At 43.8% G+C, this 26,128-nt stretch overlaps 1 protein-coding gene across 1 annotated transcript in view; it reads right to left on the bottom strand.

Annotated features, from left to right (window-relative positions):
• Nucleotides 1-19,380: 19,380 nt before the first annotated feature.
• Nucleotides 19,381-26,128, bottom strand: part of Sfrp1 (secreted frizzled related protein 1) — a 39,028-nt gene continuing 32,280 nt past the window's right edge. Inside the window, exon 3 of the mRNA XM_034520006.2 lies at nucleotides 19,381-22,802. Within this exon, the coding sequence (XP_034375897.1) occupies nucleotides 22,480-22,802 (323 nt within the window). The 3' untranslated portion in view covers nucleotides 19,381-22,479. The remainder of the gene's footprint in view (nucleotides 22,803-26,128) is intronic.

The raw sequence follows: 26,128 nt of genomic DNA, 5'->3' as shown, positions 1-26,128 counted from the left end.
GTAGTTCCTCTCTTGGCCAGTCAGTTTCTGGGATGTTCTTAACAGGCCTTTGTCCTGTAACTCCCCCTCCTCTGCAACTAATTAGATGGACCCAAACCTGCTGGCAGGTGCTTTTCTGCCCAAGGTCTAAGGCGAAAAATTTACACATATTTCATAAAATGGCCTTTATAATTTTTCACTCTACATAATCAAGGTGTCTTTTTCACAGGCCACAGGGAAGAATCTGGTGCAGGCCTCTCTTAGCTTCTACTGGTTTGCTGGTAATTTGTGATCATTCTTTGGCTTAGGGACACATTACTTAGCTCTCTGCCTTCTCTCTGTCTGTCTCTGTCTCTGTCTCTGTCTCTGTCTCTGTCTCTGTCTCTCTCTCTCTCTCTCTCTCCTTTCTCTCTTCTTCCCTCTCTCTGTCTCTCCTCCCCTTCTCCTTCCATCTCCCCTCCCCCTTTTCCCTCCCTCTCCCATTCTTTCTTCTCTTTTCCCCTTCCTCCCCCTTTCCATCTGTCTCTGTGTATGTCTGTGTGTCTGTCTGTGTCTGTATGTCCCAAGAATTTCTCTGTATTTCATCCCTCCTTTTTTCTCATCCCACCTCCCTCCTTCCTTCCTTTCTGATTAGTTCTTTTATTCTGTGACAAGTTCTTACTATGTGGTCAAGGTCTCTCAATCCTCCTCTCTCAGACTCCAGAAAACCGGGGTAAGTGGCATGTGACACCTCAATCAGAAAACCATTCTCTCCACAGGCCATCACTCATGTTGGATCAGGGGCTCATCCTATTGTAGTGTGACTCAACCATAAATAATTATAACTAAAATAACTCTATTTCCAATAAGGCCCCGTTAAGGAATTAGAGGCTTAGCCCTTTAACATATGAACTTCAGGAGAGTGTAACATAATATAATGTCTGTTCAAGACTTCCAACTTCCCCTTCCCAGGCAGCCATAACTATATTCATCATCAAAGCTGTACTAGCAACGATAGTGGCTGGATGAGACAAACTTGGATTAAGGTTCCCCCCCTCCCCCCCCCAGCCCTGTACAACAGAACAGAGAATGCCAACACAAGGCTGGAAAGCAGAGTTGTCACATGACCACTGAGGCAGGATTCCATACAGTGCAACTCCACACACCCCCCCCCTCCATTTCAACCAGGCTACGCTGGCTGCCTCTCACTAGATCATTCTGCCTTGAGATAGGATGGGTATTCACCATAGGATGAATACCTCCATCCTATCTCAAGGGAAGAAGTAGGCACAGTGAGAGATGTAAAGAGGAAAGGAAGGAAGGTACCTAGGAGGCCCTGAGGTCTGTAGGTAGTAAGGTGCTATCGAAAGGCTAGTTGGAGAAAAGACCGAGCTTTTCTTGATACCTTCCAGAGCAGGCTGTAGCCTGGTTGAAATGGATGGATGTGTGGAGCTGCACTGCACTGAATCCTGCCTCAGTGGTCATGTGACTGCTCATGTGCATAGTTGCTGGGCATTCAGTGCTACAGGGCTCTGTCCAGAAGCCAAAGTTCAGGCAGCGGCTCAGAACATTCCAGAGAGAAGGGGAGACAGAGACCAACTAAACAGCCACTGGAGGTCAGAGGAGTGAGGCTCGGTGGCCCCACACGAACTAACTGATAAAGGTCTTTCTGTCTTCCCTGGTTTCGTGGTATTGCAGTCCTTTCTCTGTTAAAAGCTGGTCTCATCCTTTATTGAAGCCATCTGAGCCTTTAGGTATTCTTTATAGGAAGGGTTTGAATTGTAAATTTAATATTTCATTTTTAAATTTGTAATTCATTTCATAATTTCAATCTCACAATTTTAAGTCAGGTTTTGGCGACTTTTACTTTCTAGTGTAACTGTTGGCTTTTCCACAGATCTATAATGAATGCTCTGTAATTGACGATGCCTACTGGGGAGCCTTGTCTTTTTTTCTTAGTTTCTGACCCAGACAGCAGCATATTAGCATTACCATCCTGCAGAGCAAAGAACTGGCCCCAGGATTTATTGGCAATTCACCAAATTCCACCCTCCCAGGCCATCAATAATCTTTATCATTTCCCCCTTCTACTTAAATTTCTCTTTTACAGATTCGCAAAGCAGGAATCTACATCACTGATTTTCTATCTCTTTATAGAAATACTTACAACTAAAGCCTTCCCTCTAAGCTACAGACTACAGCTACATTCTTGAAATTCTGGTTTTCCATGGCTTATGAATTCGGTTGGTTTTTTTTTTTTTTCCTGGTATGCCACAGAGCATCCTGCGGGAGCGTCTGTGGTGTACAGCACTGCTGGTTCACACAGTGTGAACATGTCATCTACATTCTCATCCATGTCTTTAGACAGTTCACACTGACTGTAATTAAAATACTCACTGACGGGGCATCCTTTTCTCTGGTTCTCCTTCTTCTGCTCAGTGTCTTGGATTATTTTCGGCCTTACTTCCTGCTTTCTTCATAGACAGCAAGTTACTTTAATGAACTCCTTTTATTACCTCTGCTAGCCTCCCCGAGGTACCTCTTTGTGTAAGGCTTAAGTGGTCTACCTTCACGTGACACAGCGCATTACTAAAAGTTAGAGGCTTTACGAGACACGCAAACATTTTTGCCGTTGCGGTCATACACAGTCCACTTACACACGTACTGTAAATTTCACAGCACATTATTATGAAAGTGCCCATAATTTTTAAAGAAAGTTTAGAATGAAAGCAACACCTTTTGTGTGTGTAATCATGCATTTCCAAACCTGGTACCTCCCACCTCCAGGCACATTTGAGTCCAGTCTGCTATCAGATTCCTTCTGCCTTTAGAGATTCCTCTAACGTTCCTGGCAGAGCAGGTCTCTTAGAGAAATTTCTTCTTTGGTTTTGTCTGAAAAGTCTGATTTCACTTTTTAGGGAAAGATTCTTTTTCCTGGAGAAGGGTCCTAGGCTAGCATGTCCCTCCATACTTCCCATATATCAAAGATGCCTTCTGATTTGAGATTTCTGACAATAAAATAGCCTTAAGTCCCTGCCTGCTCCTTGCCACACTGCAAGCCATCTTGCCTCGCTGTATAGGAGTGTATCTTGATTACATTCAGCCTGTTACATTCTCTTATTCACTTCTGACTTCTGCTCTCTTCCTGTTTGCAACTAGTTTCCCTTCTACTTTTAAAAGTGTGTGTGTGTGTCTGTCTGTCTGTCTGTCTGTCCCAGTGGTTTAATTTGGATAGCATATGGGAACATTGGCTAGGGGTTATTTATAGGAGCATGAGTAACTTGCCAGCCTACCCATTGAAGAAAATGCTGTCACCTCTCTTAGCAAACATTAGCTACCTAAAGGCACTCAGAAAAGGGTTGGTGTTTGCACCACGTGGATAATCTTCATAATCCATGAGTCAATGGGCATCGAGGCTGACTTAGTCTCCTAGCTATTGTGACTAGAACAGCAGTGAGCATGTATGTGCATGTATTATTGTAGGAGGGTGTGGAGTCCTGTGGGTATAGCTGGGTCATATAATAGTTCTGCTTTTATTTATTTGTTTATTTTTTTTTTTTTTTTTTTTTTATTTTGAGAACCTTGCTATGAATGACTGTCTTCCATCTTGGGTAGTTCAGCTGCCCGCCTCCTTGCAACACAGTGGATTTGTTTACACTCTCTATTAGGGCATCAGATTGTCACTGAGTATACAGAGACTGGGGAAGAGGAGAGCTGGGGTTAGTGGCTATTGGGAAGTCCTCATCCTTTCTGAGATAAGGCTTTTCAGGTGCAGCTGACTTGGTGAGGAGTGTTTACATCCTGTAAGCAGCCCCTCACCTAGGCTTTGTAAGGAAGCCTACCTAGCGAATGAATGGGTTTCCCAGAGCCAACTCTGGTGGAATGGTGCCTCCGTGTGTCCTCAGGACCTTGGGAGGAGCAATAGATGCGATACTTCTAGATGTGTCTCAGGATTGCTTTTCATGTTTCCGTTGAGAATGGCATTAGGTTGGGATCTTGACAAAGATTGCACTGAAGCTACAGATTGCTTTTGGGAAGATAGACATGTTCTCAATACCAACTCTTGTAGCCCCCCAGCAGAGGAGACCTATTCTGGTGTCTTCCGTTTCTTGGATATTTCAGTTTCTTTTATAGTGTTCTTCAACTCCCTAGGTTTATTCTGATGTATTTATTTTGCTTTTTGTGCCAATTTTCAGTGAGATTATTTCTCTGATATTTTCTCAGCAGGTTTGTCTTTGGTTTTTGTTGTTGTTTTTCTGTCCTTGAGTCCATTTATAAGATGAATTACAATAATTGATTTAATTTGATTTACATCTGCATCTCTGTAATTAAACTAAATTGATCACAGAGAATAATCATATTGATGCATTCTTTTAACTTTAGTTTGAAAGTATTTTGTTGAGGTTTTTGCATCTATATTAATCAAGGATCTTGGGCTACAGTTTTATTTTTGGTTGTGTATATATCTGGTGTGGCTATCAGAGTAATACTAACTTCATAAAAGGAGTTTTACCATATTTCTTCTATTTCTGCTTTATGGAATACCTTCAGAAGAATAGGCATTAGTTTTCCCAGGGTCTGATAAAATCACCAGTGAATCTATCTGTGCCTAGGGACTTTTTAGTCAGAAGTTTGTCACTGATTCAGTCTCCCTGCTTGTCACAAATCTGTTAAACTCATTTATCACAGTTTATTTTCATTTTGTTAGGTCACATATATCTAGGACTCCATTCATTTCTTTTAGATTTTCAGATTTGCTAGTCTATATATGGTTAGTGTATGCCCTACTATCTATTGTTAGTGTATGGTCTCCTTAGTAATGTTTCCCTTTTCACTTCTAGTTGCACTAATTTGGGTGAGCTGCCTGTCTCTTTCATAGTTAAATTTATTTAGGATTTGTTGGATTTTATGTCTTCAAAGATCCAGTGCTTTGTTTTGTCAGTTCTCGTGTTTTCAGTTCATTAATTTCTGCCCCCTCTAATTACTTTTCCAACCACTGATTTTTTTTGTTCTGGCTTCTTCTTGTTTTTCCATGGCCCTAAGGTGTATCATTAAGTTATTTATTTAACTTTTTTTTTTTTTTCCGATTTCTTAATGTAGGCACTCAGAATTATAGACTTCCATCTTGAGATTGATTTCACTGAGTTCCGTGTGCTTTGGTGCAGTGTGTTTATTTTTCTGCTTTTCTGATTTTCTCAATGACCTTCAAGGATTTTTTTTTAATCTATAGTGTTACTCTCCGTGTGTTTTTACGAACACTATAGCTTCTCTTGCTGTTTCTCTAGGTTTGTCCTGTTGTGATCAGACAAGAAGGATATAAGAAATTATTTCAGTTTTTCTATATTGGTTAGGGCCTGCTTTGTGCTCAAACACTTGATCAACTTAAGAGACAAGTCCATGGACTGGTGAGAAGGATGCATATTCTCCAGTATTTGCGAGGAATGTTCTGCAGTTATCTGTTAAGTCCATTGATCTATATCATCATTTCATCCCGTGATTGTTTTTAAATTTGGAATAAATATTGAAAGGTGTATGTTAATTCCTACAAATTTTTATTGATTTATAGTGTTTGGCATTTCCTATTTTTCTTTTTCTTGAGTACTGTCATGAAGCCTTTTCTGTAGCCTCATAAATATTCTTTTCTCTTTCCTTTTCTTTTCTGTCCAGGATATTCCTTCAAGCGTGCTCTGTAGAACAAGATTAGTGCTCGTGACTTGGACCATTGTCCTTTCTGTTATGACAGACAGCTTTGCCCAGGTATAGTAGTCTGGGTTGGCAGTCGTTGCTTTCAGAATATGAAGCTTATCATTCCAAGGCCCCCTGGCTTTCACAGTCAAATGTGCTACTCTTCTGATGGCCCTGCCTTTATGTGCTTGGTGCTTTCCCTCCAGCATAGTTTCTTTGTTCTCTGTGTTTAGTAGCTTAATTATAATTTAACTAAAGGGAGAGTCTTTTCTGGTTTTGTGTTTGATCTTTGAGATGGTTTTTCCCCTGATTTGGGGGAAATTTCTTCTATGATTTGGGCACAGAGCAGGTCCTAACAAATTTGTTACTTTGTTTTTCTATCGCTGTAGAATAAAATTCTACTCCTATTTCTATACTTAACAGTTTATAGTCTCCATCCTTAGTGCCCCCAGAGGTCTTGAAAGCTTGTACTCTACAGAACAGCAGGATGTGTATTTTCATCTCTCCACTTTTAGACAGACAGTAGAGGAAGGATGGGGGAGCTGGACCCAGAGTTCCCCTCCATCCACTGGGAAGTACAGGATGGACTGTGGTCAAGAGTTCCTCTTTTCCAGGTCAAGGCAGCTCTGCTAAAATTCCAGAAGAGGAGCCTGTCCTTCCTAACTTTCTCCTGAGAAAGGTACCTGGAGCTGCTCTGTATTTCAAAAGGTTCTCTTTGCTTCTTATTTTTGCCATAACTTTATTTGCTATAGCAAAATGTCTGACAAGAATGAGGAGGGAGGATTTCTTTTACCCAGGGATAGATCTGCTCCAGCCCATCACGGCTAAAGTAGACTTAGAAACTAGAAGTCACACTTTTCTTTTCTGATACTTTTGTTTGTTTGTTTGTTTGTTTGTTTGTTGTAGAAGGTTAATTTAGCTTTTTTTTGTGTCTTCTCTTTACCCCTTCATCATCTTCACATTCGCCGAGGTCTCTGAGAATATTTAGCACATTAATAGCTGGAACCTCCTTCTTTATTGCCCCTTTTTATTAAGAATTTCATAGATATGTATAATGTATTTTGATCAAGTCTACCTCTTTTGCCTCCACTACAGTTTTCCTCTGCATGGCCACCATTTTTCCCTCCCAACTTCTTCTTTTTCTTCTTCTTCTTCTTCTTCTTCTTCTTCTTCTTCTTCTTCTTCTTCTTCTTCTTCTTCTTCTTCTTCTTCCTCTTCCTCTTCCTCTTCTTCTCCTTCTTCTTCTCCTTCTCCTCCTCCTCTTCCCACTCCTCCTCCTCCTCCTTCTATCCACTTAATGCAGCCAGAATGTGAATGGATATATGACCATCTACTGGAGCATGGGTGGCATCTCATGTTTTATTCATAAGAAAAACTGACTCTCCCCCAGCAGCCATCAATTGGGACAGGATTTGATGGCTACCTTCTCCCTTCCTGCTAGGGTTATGTCTGCCTTGATCTTGTGTATGTCTTGTACATGCTGTCACAACCTCTGCGGGTTCATCTGTGCAACTGCTCTGCTGTTTCTCTATAAGTGGGTTTTCTAATTTTCATATTGAGGTTTACAGAAAAGTTGCCAAGCTGACACAAACTCTCTGATTATCATCCTCCTGGTGTCCATTGTGTGTAACTATGTCACATTTCCTAAAATGAAGTGTTGCGGCTGAACAAAATTTTCCCCAAAGAGACACACTCAAGTCCTAACTGTTGGTGCTTGTAAACATGACCCTGTTTGGAAATGGAATCTCTGCAGATGTAATTAGGTTACGATGAAATCATATCGGAATGCAGTGGACCCTAACTCCAGTATAGCTGGAGACCTTATACAAGAGCCAGAAAAGAATGTCACATGGTGAGGGAGGAAAAGACTGGCTCTCTGCCTCCATGTCTCTTCCTGCTGGCCACCAGCAGGTATGGTGAGAGACAAGGGGGAGTTTCTCCTTTCTCACATTCCCTAAAAAGCATATTCCTGACAGTGTCTTGCTTTCAAAACCACTAGCTTTCATAGCCATGAGTCAACAGATTTCTAGTGGTGTAAGTGCTGTAAACCACCAGGACTGTGGTTCTTCATACCACAGTCTTAGACAATCGGTACGCTCCAGGAGAGATTCAAACTTCACCACTTTTTCCATTAATTCCCTTTTATTGTCCCAGAATCCAATCCAGGACATTGCCCTGCAGTCAGGCCTTGTATTTCTCCCCAGTCCTTTATGGATAGTAGCATAGTCTAAGCTGTCCTTGTTCTTCATGATCTCAAAAGGACTTCTCAGTCTTTTGTAAATGTTCCTCAGTGAGTTTTTCTCCATTGTTTGCCTCTCGTAATCCTGGGCTTAGATGAGCTGTTGGCCACGAAAGTGAAATGTGGTCTCGTGGTGTGGTTTTGGTGGATGATTGAGTTTAATGTCCTGGCAGCTTTAAGCTCAAGACCTTGCTGAGGCAGTCTGTGAGTTTCTTTTTATGTGGGCCCCTCTATTCCCTTGCATGTCCTATCCTCTGAGAGTGAGCTACTGAATCCAGATAGCACTAAAGAGGAGAGAGAGGAGAAAATTTTTAATTTTCCTCACGTTGTCATGTCTGGGTACATTAAGTTGTAGGTTGTGTTTTCTCACTTTGTCAATCCAGTACTATTGTGAATTTTATCTTTCTGAGTGTTAAGAGTTATGTTGCGTTTCTTTGAGGAGTGTTGAATTTTTATACTGACATTGAATAAGATCTTTTGCTTACTGAAAAAAAAAAGTTTGATCTTTCTAACATTTGTTTAAAAATCGATTTTTCTGGTCTGGTTTGGAGACATTAACAGCCACTGTTCATGTACATGCCTTTACATCGTGGAGCAGGGCTTCTCTGTGCTTGTGCTCTCTGCAGTAATTGTGTCTTAGTTTCTTCTTGGACACTGTGGTAAAACATCATGGCCAAGGCAACTTTAAAAAGTTTACTTGGGTTTATGGTTCCATGGGGATATGAGTTTATGGTAGCAGTATGGAGGAGGCAGGGCAGCTGGAATAGCAAACAAAGAGCTCATAGGTTGAACTGCAAACAGGAAGCAGAGAGCAGCTGGAAATGGTGCAGGCCTTTAAACTCTCAAACCCACATCCAATGGCAAACTTCCGCCAACAAGGCCACACCTTCTGATCCTTCCTAAACAGTGCCACCAACTGGAGATCAAGTCTTCAAATGAATGAGCTCGTCAGAGACATTTTCTTTCTACCCACAATGAATGGATGACTCCCTGCATGAGCCAGCAGCTCCTCAATGCTATTCTTTTTCCGTATAAGTTACTTTTTTTTTTTTTTTTTTTTTTGATGGTCACCAGTGTCATCCTACATAGTCTATCATTTAAGGTGACTTCTATACATATTCCTGGGGCACCCTCCCAGTGTCACTCATGTCCAATCCCGTCCTCAAAACTTATCAGCCTCCCAGTCTCTGTCTCCTGAACTGCTTGGAACAGCTGGGGTCTCCCTCCCTCCACTCTGCTCGCATATGGCTTCCAGCAGCCAGAGCAGTCAGGCACTCTCTCCTTTTCCTTCTCTCTTGGGCTGCCTGTACCAAGTGTCTGACAATACGTACATGTTTTCTCTGTGTTTTGGTTATTTGTGGCAGAAGAGCAATTGCAGACACTGTTAGCACTTGCTGGGCAGGGGGCCAAGTTTTCCTAATCTCAGCTTTCTTCTGCTCTTTGAGAAAGTACCCACTTGCTATAATTCTTAGTCAATCAGACTTAGGCAGCCTGTTGTGTCTTCTCATTTCTCTCACGTGGTTGGAGACTTGTATTGTTCACAATTATTTAGATTGCCCCTATTAAGATAACATGTGTTTTCCATCTCCTATCAAGACGGGTCATTCTTCTCCAGTTTAAGGGGGGGTGGGGGGGAAGAAAGCTAAACAGAGAGGGCTATAAGGACTTCTTAGAATGAGACTTAATAGAAGTCTGTATGCATGTCTGTCTTTCTTGACACATCAAGGAAAGGGGGTGCTGGGACCAGGGCAGAGGCAGGGAAGAGCTGGAAGAGGAGCACCCCAGCAGACAACCAGAGGGCAGAGCGAAGGCAGTTACATAGAAGGCCCAATGAGAAAGTCTGCTCTGGGAGGGTGCTGGAGTGGCCATGGGGCCAGAAACAGCAAATAGGCTGAGCCAATCTGAAGAGCCACACTCATAGACACTCATTCTGGGAATAGTGACTCTAAAAGACAGATGTGGGCAGAAACCTCCGAAGCAGAAATTGAAGGGACACTTCTATATCCCCTGGTATATGGCAGAACTGCCCGGGAAGGGGAAAGGTGTTCAGCATTCACAGGCATCCCAAAGGCAAGAGGCTGTGAGTTCTAGCACGTTGAAGGGTGTCCATTGGGATGAATTTGGGACAGGTAGGGTGGAAAGTTTCAGATATCCTCCCATACACACTTTCACATCTTCAACATGGGGGAGAAACAGTGAGGGAAGAGACAGAGACATCCACCCACTCTTTCCCACTGCAGTTTCTGAGCCGCTGGGGCTGGGGCTGGGGCTGGGGTTGGGGCTGGGCAGTTTGCCTTGAGTAAGAACTTAAAAAAAAAAAATCTTTTAAAAGGATTAGTCTGAAGTATTTGGTCCACAAATATGCAAGTGATTCTTATTGACTAAAAGGGACCATAACGTTATGGAAGACATGACATTCTTCCCCTACTTCAGTCCAGGTCTAGTTTATTCAGTAAGCCTGTTGCACAGTACACATGGGTTCATAGTTGGTACAGAAGAGATGGGACCCAACATGGTCACAAGAGCAAGGTGCTGCTCGGCCTCTCCCAAGTCCACCTATGGCTTTACCTCAAGGCTGTTGCCAGGATACAGCTCTGGCTCTCCCTGCTGCCCAAGGGTATTCAAGAAGGATCTGTTCCCATAGGCACCATAAGATCTGTGTCCTTATACCACCAAGGAAACCCTACACAGGTGTACAGACATGACATCTGTCCTTTGTGGTCTCCATGAAGAGAAAAAAACAGATCAGGTGGAACACAGCCCTCAGCAAAATATGTGTGACTTGATCATGTAACAGTAGTAAAATCTTTCCCAGGGTGACTGGTTCCTCAAATTATCCTTCAAAAAATTATTTAATTATTTTAATTAATTAATTAAATTAAATTTTAAATTATTTTTATTTAATTAATAATTATTTTAATGATTCATTTAATTATATGGGTGTTTTATGTACATGAATATCTATGTACTCCATGCATGCTTGGTGCCTGGAGAGAGCAGAGGAAGGCATCAAATTCCATAGGACTTTATAGCTGTTACTTGACATGTGGGTGCTGGGAATCAAACCCAGGTCCTCTGAAAGAGCAATCAATGTCCTGAACGACCGAGTTATCTCTCCAGCTCCTTACTATAAATTTATACTTCCCTAGTGACTCATGATGCTGGGCATCATTCCACATGTCCCTTTGTAGGTCTTTTTTGGAAAAATGTCTATTCAAGTCCTTTCCCCATTTTCTAATTAAATTATTCAATTATTTTATTGTTGCTGCTGTTGTTGAAGTTCTTTATACAGTTTGAACAATAACATCTCACCAGGCATATGTATGATTTGCAAAGTCTCTCTCTCATTCTGTGGGTTAACTCTTTTTTGCTAGCAATTTTTTTTCTCCTTAGATTCACAGAAGCTTTAAATCTTTTGATGCAATCCAATTTTATTTTCCCTTTTGTGGCTTATAAGAAACAATACTCTAAGTCAATTCTGTGACTCTTCTCAAAGACGTTCCTGAGCTAAAAGGGAGATCAATTTCTGTTCTGATTATAATGATGGTTATGAACTGGTTTCATAGTCTTGTTTCCGCTGAGCATACCCCAACCAACTAGGAGCTAGGCCTCTCCATCCAGTCATTTGTCCTGTTCATTGAGTTAACAGAAATCCTTTCTTTGCATATGTGTGCTACAGGGGGAAAGGGGTATCTTTCCTTATTTTTATTTATTTTATTGTTGTCTGGTTAGGCTTTATTTTCATGGTGGTCATTTTATTGTGTCTGGTTCTTTCATTCTGGTTCTTTCATTTCTTTTCATATGGTTTTTCAAGTCATATAGTGAGAAACCTTGGAAATTATCTTTATCTTTACATACAATATCTGAAATGAACCAATCAGCCACTTATTCAGAAGAAATCCTCCCAGCATTGCCAGATAGCTCAGATTTTGACTTCTCAAATGAGGGAAGATCTTCCCCCCCACCCACCCCCAAAAAAATGACTGACAGGGCTGGGGGAGGGAGCCAAGTAAAGACATTTAGTCTTTTTACAGACACACAGGTGTGAGACCTCTTTGAGAATGCTCTATGAAGCATCAGGACCCGAGTCCCCACTCAGTTTATAAGCCTGAGTTCTGGTCCAATGTCATTGACTAGGACTTCTGCCAGAGAAATGCTGAGAAACCAGCCTTCCTCTCATTTCATTGGTAAGTCAGCAGCTGATGGAACAGAGTAATCCTCAGAATACATATCTACTGAGTGAATGCACCATTTTCCTTTTGTAATGGAAACACAGATCTAGTTTAATGGAAGATGACATCAACCACTGACTTCAGACACCAGGATGTGAGGAAGAAATCCTAGGCAGGCACAGAAAAGGTATGGATGCTGTCCAGGTTCTCTACCCTTCCATAGGTGTTTTCCTTTCCTTAAGGCCTTACCAATGCTGTGGTCCAAAAACAGGCTAAGATCCACTAGCTTCAACCTTTCCCTTTACATATGTCAGGTAAGAGGCTTTGAGAAATGGCAGTGATGGGGTGTTAATTAGTGTATTATAATTGTGGTGTCTACAAACAAGCCAAAGTAATTGTGGGACATACTGAAATAAGGTGATTAGTGAATGCATGGTAGACTTAATACCACACAACTTTGTACTCCATGTAAAATGAGTACTCCCAGAAGAGGAGAAAAGACCCCAGGACAGCCACATTGCACAGTGACACCAACAAAATGCAAGAAACGTGCATCCTAACACCTATACACACTGACACAGATACTTACCAACAGTCCCCACATATATACATACAGACTAGGCACACAGCATGCTGGCTGCTTTTATGCCAATTCGACACAAGCTAGAGTCATTTGGGACAAATGCCTCAGTAAGAGTTCCCTGTAGGAAAATGTGTAGTGCTATTAAAAAAAAATCTGTGATCAGTGTGGGAGTGCCCAGCCCCTTGAATGTGGTACCTCCCATGAGCTGTTGGTCCTGGGTTCTTAGAACAGCTGGCTAGGCAAGTCAGTAAAGAGTGGCTTTTCATGTCTCCACTCCTTCAGGTTCCTGCCCTGTGTCCCTCAGTGATGAACTTATTACAGGATATAAGATGGTGTAAATCTTTTCCTTTCCAAGTTACTTTTGATCAGTGTTTTATCATAGCAATAGAAACTTCTCTCTCTCTCTCTCTCTCTCTCTCTCTCTCTCTCTCTCTCTCTCTCTCTCTCTCACACACACACACACACACTCATATACACTGGTAACAACACAAGCTCTGATGCTACCACACATACCACTCCACACACAAACAAACACACTGATACCAACAACACTCTGATGTTACACACAAATACCCTGATACTACCACACACACACACATACACACACATACTCACACACAAATACATACTTACACTCATACCACACACACACATACACACACATACTCACACACAAATACAAACTCACACTCATACCACACATACACATACTCACACACAGATACAAACTCACACTCATAACACACACACACACACTCTGATGCCACCCACAAACACGCTGATACTACCACACCCACATACATTTTGATGTCACATACAATACACTGATACCAATATACTTGTACTCTGATGCTATCACCCACCCACCACACGCAAATGCCATGATGCTTCGCACACACACATACACACACTCATCCACCCCCACACATTCACACATATTCTGATCACTCATAGACAGCCTGATACCACCATAATAACAAGAGACCCATTCTTCTTACTCCAATTTAGGGCTTTTTTCCCCCCTAACATTCTCCTCCTTAAAAATAAAAATGAAAAATGGGGCAAAATCCCAAGATTCCCTAAAGAATTTAGCTGTTCAATTTATGATCTACCACTGTTCCCATTACAAACAAGTTTCATATGCACCATGCAAACAAATGCACCCTAAGATCCCAGGAGGAAACCAGTGCTAGCGGGAGAAGCTGATGGGATCTCAGCTGCAGGGCAGCCGAGCCAGGCTTGGCGTGTTTACTGCAGAATCTGCGTGCTCCCAAGACCTACATTCATTCCGGAAAGTGGACACGGGTCTTCCTTTTTCATGTAGCCTGGCTCATTTTCAGCACAGGTCAAGTTCAAATGCTTCCTGCAGCCTGGACAACGACTGGGCCTTGAAGAACACCAGGTGGTTCTGATTAGGTCTCTTCCAGCAGAGAACCCAATCAATTCCAAGGTCGAAGTTCCTGTCCCTGCCTTCCAGGCCCAAGTTCCAATATGGATGGAATGCAACTGCCCCGGCTGGGAAGCAAAATCTTGATTTCTTCTTTCCACCTACACTTTCACAACAAGAAAAAGAAAAGGAAAAAAGAAGAGAGAGTAGGGGGAGGGAAGAGGGAAGAGAGAGAGAGATCGAGGGGGAGAGAATGAGAGAGAATGAGAGAGAGAAGAAAAGACTGACTTAAAAATGAGGCCCCAGAGATTAGTTTGGACATCGCCACCGTCTGTAAATCAGCATTTTAATGAGTTAAGTGCACATGAATCAGAAACACAAGGGTCACATTTCCTCTCAAATACTTGAGGGTGGGGGTGTACAACACACTCCAAATTTGGCCTAATCCAAAATCAGGAAGCAGGCCAGACCCTTGTCAAGCCTCCCTTGTCCTATGTTTGGCTCAGCAACCAGGAGTGGTTCCCTCAAGCCGTTAACCCCGCAGTCCTGCAGCAGAAGGTGTACATGATAAACCCCAGCAACCCAAGTCAATCCACACAGCAAGGATGCCAGCAGCCAGGCAGAGCAGGGCCAGCAAAAAAAAAAAAAAAAAAAAAAAAGAGGAAATGGAAGGTCTGATTTCAGTAGGAAACTTCAGGAGAAGAAACAGGTGACAGTGGTCATTCAGGGTAGCAAAGAGTTTAAAGCCAGAGCAGCTTTTTCTCTGGAGAAAAGAAGGGTGGGAGGTTCTGGGGGCAGAGCTATGACCTGTCTGTAAGCCCAAGGGTGACTGTTTGTGTTCTTTTTACCTTTATTTTGAAGCTGAACCCATTCCCTTCAGCTGAGTCTACTTCTTGCACAAAAACTCCTTTGCATCCACCAGGCAGGGAGGACTAGACATCAGATGAGGAATCCTACCTGCTGGGGATCCAACTGCAAGTTCAGCCTGAGGACCCCAGGAATGAGCAGGTTGGGAGAGAAGTGGCCCAGGACAGAACTCTGCCCTCCAACTCAGAACAAAGGAGTCACAGTAAAGAAGATCCAGGACGGAAGATTCCTGCTCGGAGCCAGACTGTCTGCAACACACCAGATACCTTTTTCCTTCATGGAGTCCTGGCACAGCCAAACTAATGCTAGCTCCTCATCCGGGAAGAGGCTTTCCTCCTTCCAATCAGCTAATGAAAACAAACATGGATGTCTTGTCCTGATGAACATCGGACCCGACCATCTTCTGTCTCCACCAGAGAATATCCTCCTCACTGATATCTAGCTCCCTAAGAAGCATTAATAACTTCTGGCACTGTAGAGAAAAGGTGGCCTAAGAGACTCCTGGCCAGGAGGCTGCGGGACAGTTGTAATGCAGAGGTGGTCAAGTTGAAGACAGGGCTAATGTTTTGTGCTGACCTGAACTACAATCTCTTGAGTGATGCTTATTTTTTTATCCCTAGCCAACAACTAGCCACCTTTTCTTCTTCTTCTTCTTCTTCTTCTTCTTCTTCTTCTTCTTCTTCTTCTTCTTCTTCTTCTTCTTCTTCTTCTTCTTCTTCTTCCTCTTCCTCTTCCTCTTCCTCTTCCTCCTCCTCCTCCTCCTCCTCCTCCTCCTCCTCCTCCTCCTCCTCCTCCTCCTCCTCCTCCTCCTCCTCCTCCTCCTCCTCCTCCTCCTCCTCCTCCTCCTCCTCCTCCTCCTCCTCCTCCTCCTCCTCCTCCTCCTCCTCCTCCTCCTCCTCCTCCTCCTCCTCCTTGGCACCTCTCCCAAGCCTGACCCAAGTCAAAAGCTGATTTGCTACAGCTGTAGCCGTTGAGTATCTTGGAATGGTAGTTGCTAAACCAGGTTCCCGGTAGCTTCAGGTACTAGCCTTGGGGAGGAATGTCATATAACAGCATAAAACAGCCCCTTGGGTGTCTGCATGTAATTCTCCCTTCATTAATTCAAATGATGATTTTATTATCCAGGCAAAGAGGAAAAACTACCCACATCTGTGTAGTATCTTCAGAGACTGAAGCGGCCAAGTGGAAACCGAGACCCTTAAGCCATCTTTCCTCAAGTCAGAATAGTATCAGTGAGTCTTAGTGGGCATCATCGAAAAGTGCAGCAGAGATGCATAGACAAATGCCTCTGTGAGATCTGCCCGTTCTGTCTTTGGGAAGAAGAAATCGAATGCGCATGTGCAGCTTTACATTTGGATCGGTTTCTGTACGCCCTGATACCCAGGGGTTCTCAGAGAAGCTCTGGCCCCGGGTCTCACTGGCACTCAATAAACAGGCTTCTAAAGGACCACAGACACTAAAAAGGCCCTGAAACAGGCATTTGAAAGGATAGAGGCAGAAACTTTCCCCAGAGCTCCGCCCCGCCACCTCACCCCCCACCCCCGCCCCGAAACCCCCAGGACCAGGCCATGTGAATTCTAATCCTTTCCCAACACCCAGACTGGCTCATTTTGGTGGTCAGGTGATGAGAAGGTCATCCTAATTAAAAGCACCTGGTGCTGGTGGGGTGGGTTACTGTTTAAAACTGCTGGCTCCTCTCTCCTTCTTCCCACCTCCTTTCTCTCCTTAAACACACACATGCAACGCTCCCTCCCTCTATTTAAGCAAACAACTCTCCCCGTGATTAAGTGCAGCCCCTTCTTATCTAAATACTACACAGATGTATGAAGACATGGGAGCTTTCTGCTCCCAGACAGAGCTTGCTCTGAGACCCATCTTCTCCAAACTGACACAGAGCAGCCTTCCTTGGCCTCCGCTGACAGAAAGTCTAATGCCTGCGACCTAGTAAATCAGCCGTGCTTGGCATGCTGTCCTCCATTTGTCAGATAGGATTATTCCCGCCAAAGACTTCAGTCACCCTTCCCAATTGGGCTTGCCCCACCACAAGGGCTTGAAACTGCCCAGATGTGAGCAAATGGAACACGAAAAGTCCCACCTCTGTTGGCAACTTCCTGTATTACTTCAGCTGTCCAGATAACACCTTCAGGTGGTTAACTCCAACAGCCACCAGTGACAACCAGGACCATTAAGGAGGACAACTTGAAAGGCTAATAGACTGCCAAGAAGGAGGAGTTGGGGGAGGGGACAAAAGATGGGATCTTTGAGTCTACCCCAAAGGGATGGCAGTCTAGGGCTGAGATTATAGGCAGGAGTAAAAAGCTTGCCTCGAATATACAAGGCCTTGGGTCTGGCTGGAAACACTGGGGGGGGGGGGAGTGAATAAAGATTAGCTCCAGCTAATCTAGGTTTATAATCAGCTCTTACTTTAGTTGGTTTTGTTCTCAATTTCAAGGACTGTTCGTATCTTGAGTTTTGAGGGGTTCCATAATGAGGATTCCCAAGGCAGGACTGTTGCAACAGGTGCAAGGACACCATGGAGCCCCCAAGAGTGTCCTTGCCCAAGGAGGGCTCTGCAGACCCCAGCTCTCATCACCCTTAGAGGTGTGAGGTCCTCAGAAACATTGAGATTTCCATCTCAGCTCTACAGAACCACATTCTGCACTTGGTCTACGTGGCTTGTGCTTAGTACATCTTAGAAGCATTCTTCAAAGAGCCAGATGTGCCCCACTGTAAAGGAAAAACCAACGTCTCATCCCCTTCCTCTGAGCCACTTTTATTAATATTAACATCACCCACAATACTTGCAGGAGGCCTTGCAGCAATGTGTACTTACAGCAAATAACTCCCCGTCTTTCATTCCGAAGCCATGTTTGTGCTATTGGATATTTTTGCAAAGATGCAATGAGCCAGGGTGAACCAATTGTAATATGCCCAAGGGAAATAACTAGACCATGAAGACTCTGACTCAGTTAATAGTTGAGTCCATTGATGAATTAAAGTTTTGAAAGCACTGTTAGGAGGAGAACCACAAAAGGTGAGGTCTGACTGGAGGAAACAGATCGCAGGGGTAGTGTCCTCAGAGGCTGTATCTTTACTAGCCTGGTCCCTTCTTAGTATGACTTGTATATGTTTACTGTATGTCATGGGCATCTGCCCCAGCGAAGAGAAGGCAAACTAACATATGACCCCCATTGCTATCCTCCCTAATCAAGATTTCTGGGTGGAAGCCAGAAACTAGATATGGGCATGCCATTTCCCATGACCACTCTTCAAGCCAACAACAAAAAATGTTTCCCTTCGCTCTTGTGATTGTCACCAGAAGACTGACCCATTTTTCTTCCTCAGAAGCAAATGTGGATTTGTTGGCATGTCTGGATCTCATGTGGAAAGATGGTAAAGCCAACCTAACTTGGACCCATCTCTTGCTGCCCTTTGATAGGAGATCTGAGGAGTGGTGTGGGCGACCCAGAGTGAGGTCAAGCAAGCTAGATTACCAACATGCCTAAGCAGGCCCACAAACTCGTGGCCCTGAGGATCCTGAATTCCCCAGCACCCCACAAAACTGAAGTACATCTCTTCACACCTATCTTCACCATTGGCCTAATTTGTTAGAAAGAGAACAATCTGAAGCATTGTGACATGGTATGGGTCATGGCAGTATGGCTTCTGTAGGGGTGGTGCTAAGCCTAAAGGAAATTCTACTTTTAAACCACAGACCTAAGAGGAAGTACAATGTTCTACTTGGCCATCACACACTTCACCAGAACAGGGAGAGTATGTGAAAATCCTTGTTTCTTGCCTTTTAAAAATGGTGTTATTGTGCCTGGATGAAGTTTTGATGCCTTGGGTACTTTTGGAGAAAAACTACTAGTCGTTCTGGTGTGGAAGCCCTTTTATGACCAAAGGGCACCATCCAACAGAGCTAGCACTACAGTGGAAGAGGCCCAATGCCAAAATAAACAGCCTGGGATCAGCAAAATGTGTCACTCTGGGTACAAAGGCAAGCCCAGCAGAGAACTCAGCCTCTACAGCTGGGATGCCAGGACTGTGGGTTCTAATTCTAGCTGTGCCAGTGACCCAAAGTCTTTCTGGAAGTCCCAGACACGTCACATGGTATTCTTCATCTGCAAAGTACCAAATGGGACTACAGCACCAAATACAAGCCATTTTTAAAGTTCTCGATGGTAATTTGAATGTGGACACTAAAATGAACCAGTCGGGAGAGGGCATCTGAAATATAGAGTAGAAATGTTTGGCAGAACTGAAAACCACACAGACAGACAGACAGACAGACAGACACCAGGCTTATACAGAAATGATTAGTGGGGAAGGAGGGCAGGGAATGCCCATGGTCCTTCCCAGGTCTCTTCCACCCCATCCCACCCAGCTAGGACCAGAAAACATCATTGAAACGACTCAAGGGAATGTGCCGAGGGGGAGGGCGTGGAGAGTGGATGACAGGGAGTTGGGTCAATCACAACTCACACTGTTATTGATCGAGTGATTTTAGTGAAGTGAATACATGGCAGGGAAAGCATGAAAACAAAACACATCTGGGAATTACTATTAACATACGTGATAACATCAAAACATCTGGTCAAATGTAGTTAAGAAACAACACGAACGAAATGGAATGTAAAACATCTTCACAGTATTCAAAGCTTTTTATAAAAGGCTTAGGCTATAAAGTGGAGTCCTCACGAAGGAACTAGGCCAACAGGAATTCCGTCTATGTGCTTGGGACCCACAGTGCCAGGTCAGAGCAGCCGGGGTGCCATTGTAGAGATGTGGCCTGGGGTTTGATTCTGAAGCACACCTTGAAACACTTCCGGCTATGAAGGTACCACAGAGCATCTGGTTACACGGAGGCTAACAAGAAAAACAGGTTCTAGCTTTGGGGAAATAAGATTTCTGTAATTTACACATTCATAGGAAGCCTGGAGCGGGGCTTAGACTCTGCCCCAGGGAGGGCATAGTGCTAACCCACCAACCATGAGCTTTGAGTATTGATAACAGAATGTTTTTAAAGTAAAATATTCTTACAATTCTTGCCCCATCCCCCAGTCTATTTCCTAAGCTAACTACTGATAGTTTCCAAAAGTTTGGTGGGTTTAGCTTTCCCTGACTCTCCAGAATGACTGTTTTAAAGCTTTCCAAATCTGACCCTTTCACCAGCAACGCTGGTCAGAGCGCACATGGACCTCCTCCATTGGAAGCCAGGGACAAAGCCAATGAGTCTGCACATTGGTTTGTTCTACCTTTTGTTGAAAAGGACAAAGGCTGCTGATCACAGAGCTTTGGGCCCTTAGATAGTCTCCCTTTTTGTCTGGAACTGCTGACATAGTATATAGACAAAACTGATCTGTGTGTGTCTGAAATCCTCACAGGTCCACAATGGACCTCTAAAGCCGGGGATTCTGAGCGGGGGAGGGGGGTGACAGCCGCTGCCTTTCAAAAGATCAGTTGATTGTGAATCCTTTCTGAGAATGCTGCCTCCTACCTGAGGATTCCTAATCTGGAGCTGCTCAGCACAGGCCCTCCCTTTTATTCTGTGAAAAGCATCCCCAGAAAAATCCACGCAGGCCACGTAGAGGGCCTTGCCGCATGATGCACTTTGCCAAAAAACGAGCAGACCCTCACCAAGCACTGAATTAGTGGCTCGAGGCCCAGATCTACACACTCATGAAATTTTGCATTTCAGTTGGACAATGAGAAGGTAGACTATTTCTAATTATTAATTCACATACACATTTTTAAATCATCCACAATTACAGGCAAATCACTCAAGGCTCCTAAGAACGTTATGGTTAAGGTTGGAAGAATTCTTAAGTGTTAAAATAATAGGATTACTAAACATGAAGTTAATTAGGTTACTACCCCACTCAGGTCGGTAACTAGGTTGATGTGGTGAATTTTTCAGGCTGGAGTCTTTCAGAAGTAACCAGAATTTTCCTGTTTCTGTGTCAATTCAAAGCCACTAGACAACATGACTCCTCACGACCAATACTGACTCTGGATTAAGTATGCCAAAGGGACAGCTATTGTGGCCCGTGAGATGTGGTGGGGAGTGAATAATCAGACTTTGGTGGAAGAAATTAACATTAAAAAAAAAAAAAAAAAAAAAAAACCTACCCAGACAACAGGAGTAAGGCTGCCTAAGAGAACGGAAATATTTACATCACTTATTAAGTATACCAACTTTGAGGAATACCTTTGGGCACTTGGGAAAACTGCCGATGGTTAGCCTTTGAAACCATCTTCTTGGATAGGGCACTTAGCCTCAAAAGAGTATTGAGTGAAGGAACACAAAAGTAAAGGTGGAGGGCTCAGGCAGGCAGCGATTTTAAATTTGTTTGAATTACAAGCAATCATGTGTAAGGAAAAGGGCTCTCCTTGCAGAAAAGCAGAGTCTGGGCAGCACTGTGGATACGGTCTCCTTCCACAGCTATGGCAGCTAGATACAGCCATGATGCCACACCCATCTCCTCCACAGCACATGCGCAGACAGAGTTGCCTTCTACAGCACATGCGCAGACAGTGTGCTTACTGAAAGGGCAGCCTTGGGCAGTCAGCGACATTAGTCTTTTAAATGCTCAGTGTGGACTTTTATCCAAGCCTTGGAGAGTGTATTTTATTCCTGTTTATGTTGCTGTTCTTTTTTGAACTGTGACAGATGGAACTACAATGTGAGACCATTCACACAGGATCCCCAATCACCCTGACTCATGACCTGCTTGACAGTCTACATTTGTTCATTTCTTTCATTATATTTTTGAAAACTAGTAACCACTGACTTCTCAGCCTGAAATGCCTCATGTCTCTTCATGCCCATGTTCCTCCTAATACAGGCAGGTCCCTGTCATCCTTGTATCCCGATGGACCAGTAAAAATGTCCATCTGACACCTACAGTTTCCTATCAAAGGTGGCTGGTTCAAAAGCGGAGGGTAGAGTAGGCAGTGGCCTCCCATTCAGCCCCTTATCTATCTCATTCTGTACTGGGATACCCTGGCTACTTTCAGAAGTGTGTGTGTGTGTGTGTGTGTGTGTGTGTGTGTGTGTGTGTGTCCGTGCGCACGTGCGTGTGTTTTAAAGGTGGTGATATTTCTATCTAAGGCAGAAAGAGGGGGATTACTACCAAACTGAAAGCAACCTGGCTTGGCAATGATCAAAATCTTCTACCTGTAAAGGCTTAGACTCCACGAGTAATTGGTAATGATGTCCAGAACGTCGAGCTGAGCAGCCATCCTCCCGCACTTCTTTGTAATCTTTTTTTTTTTTCCAAACCGGCAAACATTTTTTGTTTTGTGCCGGAGGCTCAGTGAAAGGATTCTGCCTCTCCTTTTGCACGGTGCTTGCTGGCCCTGCTGCAGCCCTTAAAAAAAGCCTTCCTAATCTAAAGGGCCGTGGCCTTAGCTGGATGTGGCTATGGAGGGAAGGGAAAGGGATCGCTGTAGGAACAGAGCCAGGTGTGATGCAAAAGCCACAACTGTAATGGGTGAGAGCAATATGTGAGCCCCAAGAGCCAGGGTCACCCACGCGGCCCCACCCTCACCCCAAGCCACACTCCCTCCCCAGTCCACCCCAGTATCACTTAAAAACAGACTGGAAGGTGGGGCACTCATGGTTTTTCATTCTCTTCATGAAGTTTTTGAATTCTTTGTTTTTCTTGTCCCACTTGTGAATGGCTGTCAGCAGGTACTGGCTCTTCACCTTGCGGCCCATGATGAGAAAGTTGTGGCTGAGGTTGTCCAGCTGGTGGCAGGGACAGTCGGCACCATTCTTTAGGAACAGCACGAGCCGCTTCAGCTCCTTCTTCTTGATGGGCCCTAGCTTCAAGGGTTTCTTCTTCTTGGGGACAATCTTCTTGTCACCGTTTTCCTTCTTCACTTCTTTGATTTTCATCCTCAGTGCTAGGATGAGGAAGGGAGGCAGAGAGAAGGGAGGGGAGGGAAAGCAAGAAAGAAGGCGTTAGAACAAAGCACTTAACATCCAACCCAGTTCTTCAGGAAAGGGAAACAATGTATCTCAGTTACCCAGTGTGCTACTGAGCCACAAGCACGCCCAGGGATTGCTGCGGGCATCAAGACTGGCCTCAAATCAGTGTTGTTTTTCAACATGTTAAGTGGGATGATTCAGAATCGGAAAGCTAAGTAGTCATGTTTTCTGTCCTGCGCAGAATATAGATATTTGTGTGTGTTTGCGCATAGGGGGGGCGGGGAGGGGGGCGGCTAGAGGAAGGTAGCTTGTGGTGAGGGAAAAGGGGAATAGTAAGGGAAAGGGAAAAGACAACAATGGGAATCCATAGAAGCAAAGCCCGATACACATGCATGAAAAAAATGCTAAGGAAGCTCACTCTTTTATATGCCAAAGCAGTGGAAAGAAAGGAGAGGTCACATAATTCAACTTAATCTACATCGTCCAATGTTATTAGACTTGTTTAAAGAAATGTTTAAAAAAAATTTGAAGAAAAACATTACTCTAAATTTTTTCAGAAGAAAGTTAGTTCTTTGGGTTTTACTTGATTTTTTTTTTTTTTTTTTAGACATGGTTTCTTTGGTTAGCTTTGGCTGACCTGGAACTAGCTCTGTAGACCAGTGTAGATCAGGCTGGCCTCAAATTTACAGATATCCTCCTCCCTCTGCCTCCTGAGTACTGGGATTAAAGGCACATGCCACCACTACCCGGTGTGGTTTGTTTTTATAACATCCAAAACATAGAATCTGTGTGCATACTCAGCAAAGGAGATTCCGAGAGCAGTTCAAACAGTAGCCAGGGTGCACTCAACAGCAATGTCCAACTTTAGCACAGACAAAGTCAAAATTCCTCTAACTGTATGTTCAGGAAAAGCTGACGGCGGCACTGCCCGCTAATCAATAAGCCACCAATGGGTGCCACTGAGTTCTCATCTACCGAAAGGATCCATGCAGAATTAAACTCTGCTGAGTCCCTGGCAGCTGAGAGACAGTCCTAGGAAACACATCCAGGGGATAAATGCTCGTCACATCTAATATGGAATAAGAGCTATTTGTGTTCTCAGAACAGGAGAGAGGAAAGCCTACCCATCAGCCCTCCCTCCTCTTTGCTTTGTGTTCCACGAATTCTGTGTCACTTTTCTATATGGGGTACGGAACATGGCGCACCTATGTAGCTAGGCAAGCGCTCTACCACTGGATTTCCCTCAGCCCTGAACACTATTTAACCTATGCACAGCTCCTTTTGTGGTGGCCACATAGGAACCAGTGATTAAAGATGTTCACTAAGCACACATTGTTGTACTCTGTTAGAACTAGCCAGCACCAGATATTTGAAATTGGGAATCATCTTCCAGCATCCAGTACCAGATAATCTGTACATCCTCTGAATGCTTTTAACAGTTACCAAGACCCCTGACATCTTTTTAAATAACTCAAGACTTCCACTGCATTCCGTGATTATTTTTGAACCACACACTGTAGATAATGATTCTGAAAGGTGAGGTCAACCTGTAAGGACACTTGAGTATCTTTTTTTTTTTTTTTTTTTTTTTTTTTAATTTCTCTAATGAATGGCTTATAGTAACTCCATGAAGAAAGGACAATTACTTTCCCCACATAAGAGATGAGAAGACTGACATCTGGCTAGTTGATTGGCTTGCTCATTTGTTAACTTTAAATTCCAAACTATGTGTATTAATCAACTTCCCATTATGCTAATACCTGAGCTAAATCAGCTAAGAAGGAGGAAAGGTCCATTTGAGTGGAGCTCCAGGTTTCAACACATCACTATTGTCCCATGGGCCTGTGGCAAGACAGTACATCACAGCAAAGTCACATAACAGGAAAAAGCAACTAGCCACATGACAGCTAGAAAGCCAAACAAAACAAATGAAACAAAACGGGGTACCCTAAGACATGCCAACAATAACTCATTTCTACTAGGCCCCACCTTCTGAATGAATGTTCTACCAGTTCCCAGAATGCCACAGGCTGGGGACGGAGACTCTAGCACATAGGCCTCAGGGGGCTATAACAAACCACAGCGCCATTACTAACTGCACGCTTCCAGTCACGGGACTGTGTATGCTGCCTCTGTGGCTTCAGAATCCTTTATAAAGACTTAAGAGTGTTCATTAATTGAATCAAGAAAATAAAGGACTCACATGGGCTCCTAAATGGCACAAGAGGCCTTATGGCTGAAAAGAGACCGTGCAAGTAGAGAATTTACTACTGATTGTTCTGTTGGTTACAAGGCTAAACCTTGGCTGCCTTACAAGTAAAAAAAAGGAAGGGTAAAGAGTCTTGAGAGTCAATCTTCAATGACTAATGTCTAAGTCTGTGAATTTAAAATACTCTCCTAGGGCTTTCTTTTTGTGATGAACGGACATCCAGATCTTGAGGCCTACTTAAGTCCTGTCTAATGCTTCAGGCCTGAGAAATGCCTCCTGCCAAGGCCAGCAGGTAGGTCACAGCGGACCAATCCTTCCTTGTGAGAAGACTGAGAGCTACTGACCTCCTGGCGCTCTGCTAAGTGAGCCACAGCTTTCCAATTCAAAAGTGTCAACATACCCCAACCCCAGGGGTTCATTGCCCACTGCTTTTGATTTGCTTGAGTCTCACACCCATGATAAACAGAACAATTGGAAGCCAGCAGCTGGGTATGCAATGAATACACACAGTAGAGACTATCCCTCCAAGGCCTGCCACACCCTAGACAGGCCCAAACTAGCCCACAGCTTACCTCAACTCCCACTGTTGGCTTACAGACCTTGAACCTGAGAGTTCACTTGGGAAAAAAAAAAAAAATCACTTGTTCCAGTGCAGAACTTGCTGAATGGGAGAAGTTCTTGGAGGGGCAGAGTGAGAAGACCAGCCAGAACAGACTCACCACTGGGCCGACGCCAAGCCAATCTCATCTCTGCCCCCTTCTGCCAAATAGAGCCATTGGGGATGGGAAAAAAAAAAAAAATCCAACAATAACATTTCCTATTGTTTGCATCCTATCGCCCTTTCAAAACCTATGAGTTAAAAGCTTAGTCCTCAGTGGAGCTGCTAAAAAGTAGTGGAATGTTCTCAGGGTGCGTGAGAGGACTTTAGGCCACTGTTGTGTGTCTTTTGAGAGGAACTGTAGGATCCACTCCCTATACTTTCCTACAGTCTTTGGGACTTTCTGGCCATCAAGGAAGTGGCTTTAGCCCAAGATGTGTTCTAGCCATAATGTACTGCCTCTAAGAAGGCAACAGGCCCACTGATCATGCACT

The sequence above is a fragment of the Arvicanthis niloticus genome, chromosome 16 (assembly GCF_011762505.2).
Source record: "Arvicanthis niloticus isolate mArvNil1 chromosome 16, mArvNil1.pat.X, whole genome shotgun sequence".
NCBI lineage: Eukaryota > Metazoa > Chordata > Mammalia > Rodentia > Muridae > Arvicanthis > Arvicanthis niloticus.
Note: the sequence above shows the minus strand (reverse complement) of the source record. Positions and strands in the feature narration are given on the sequence as shown.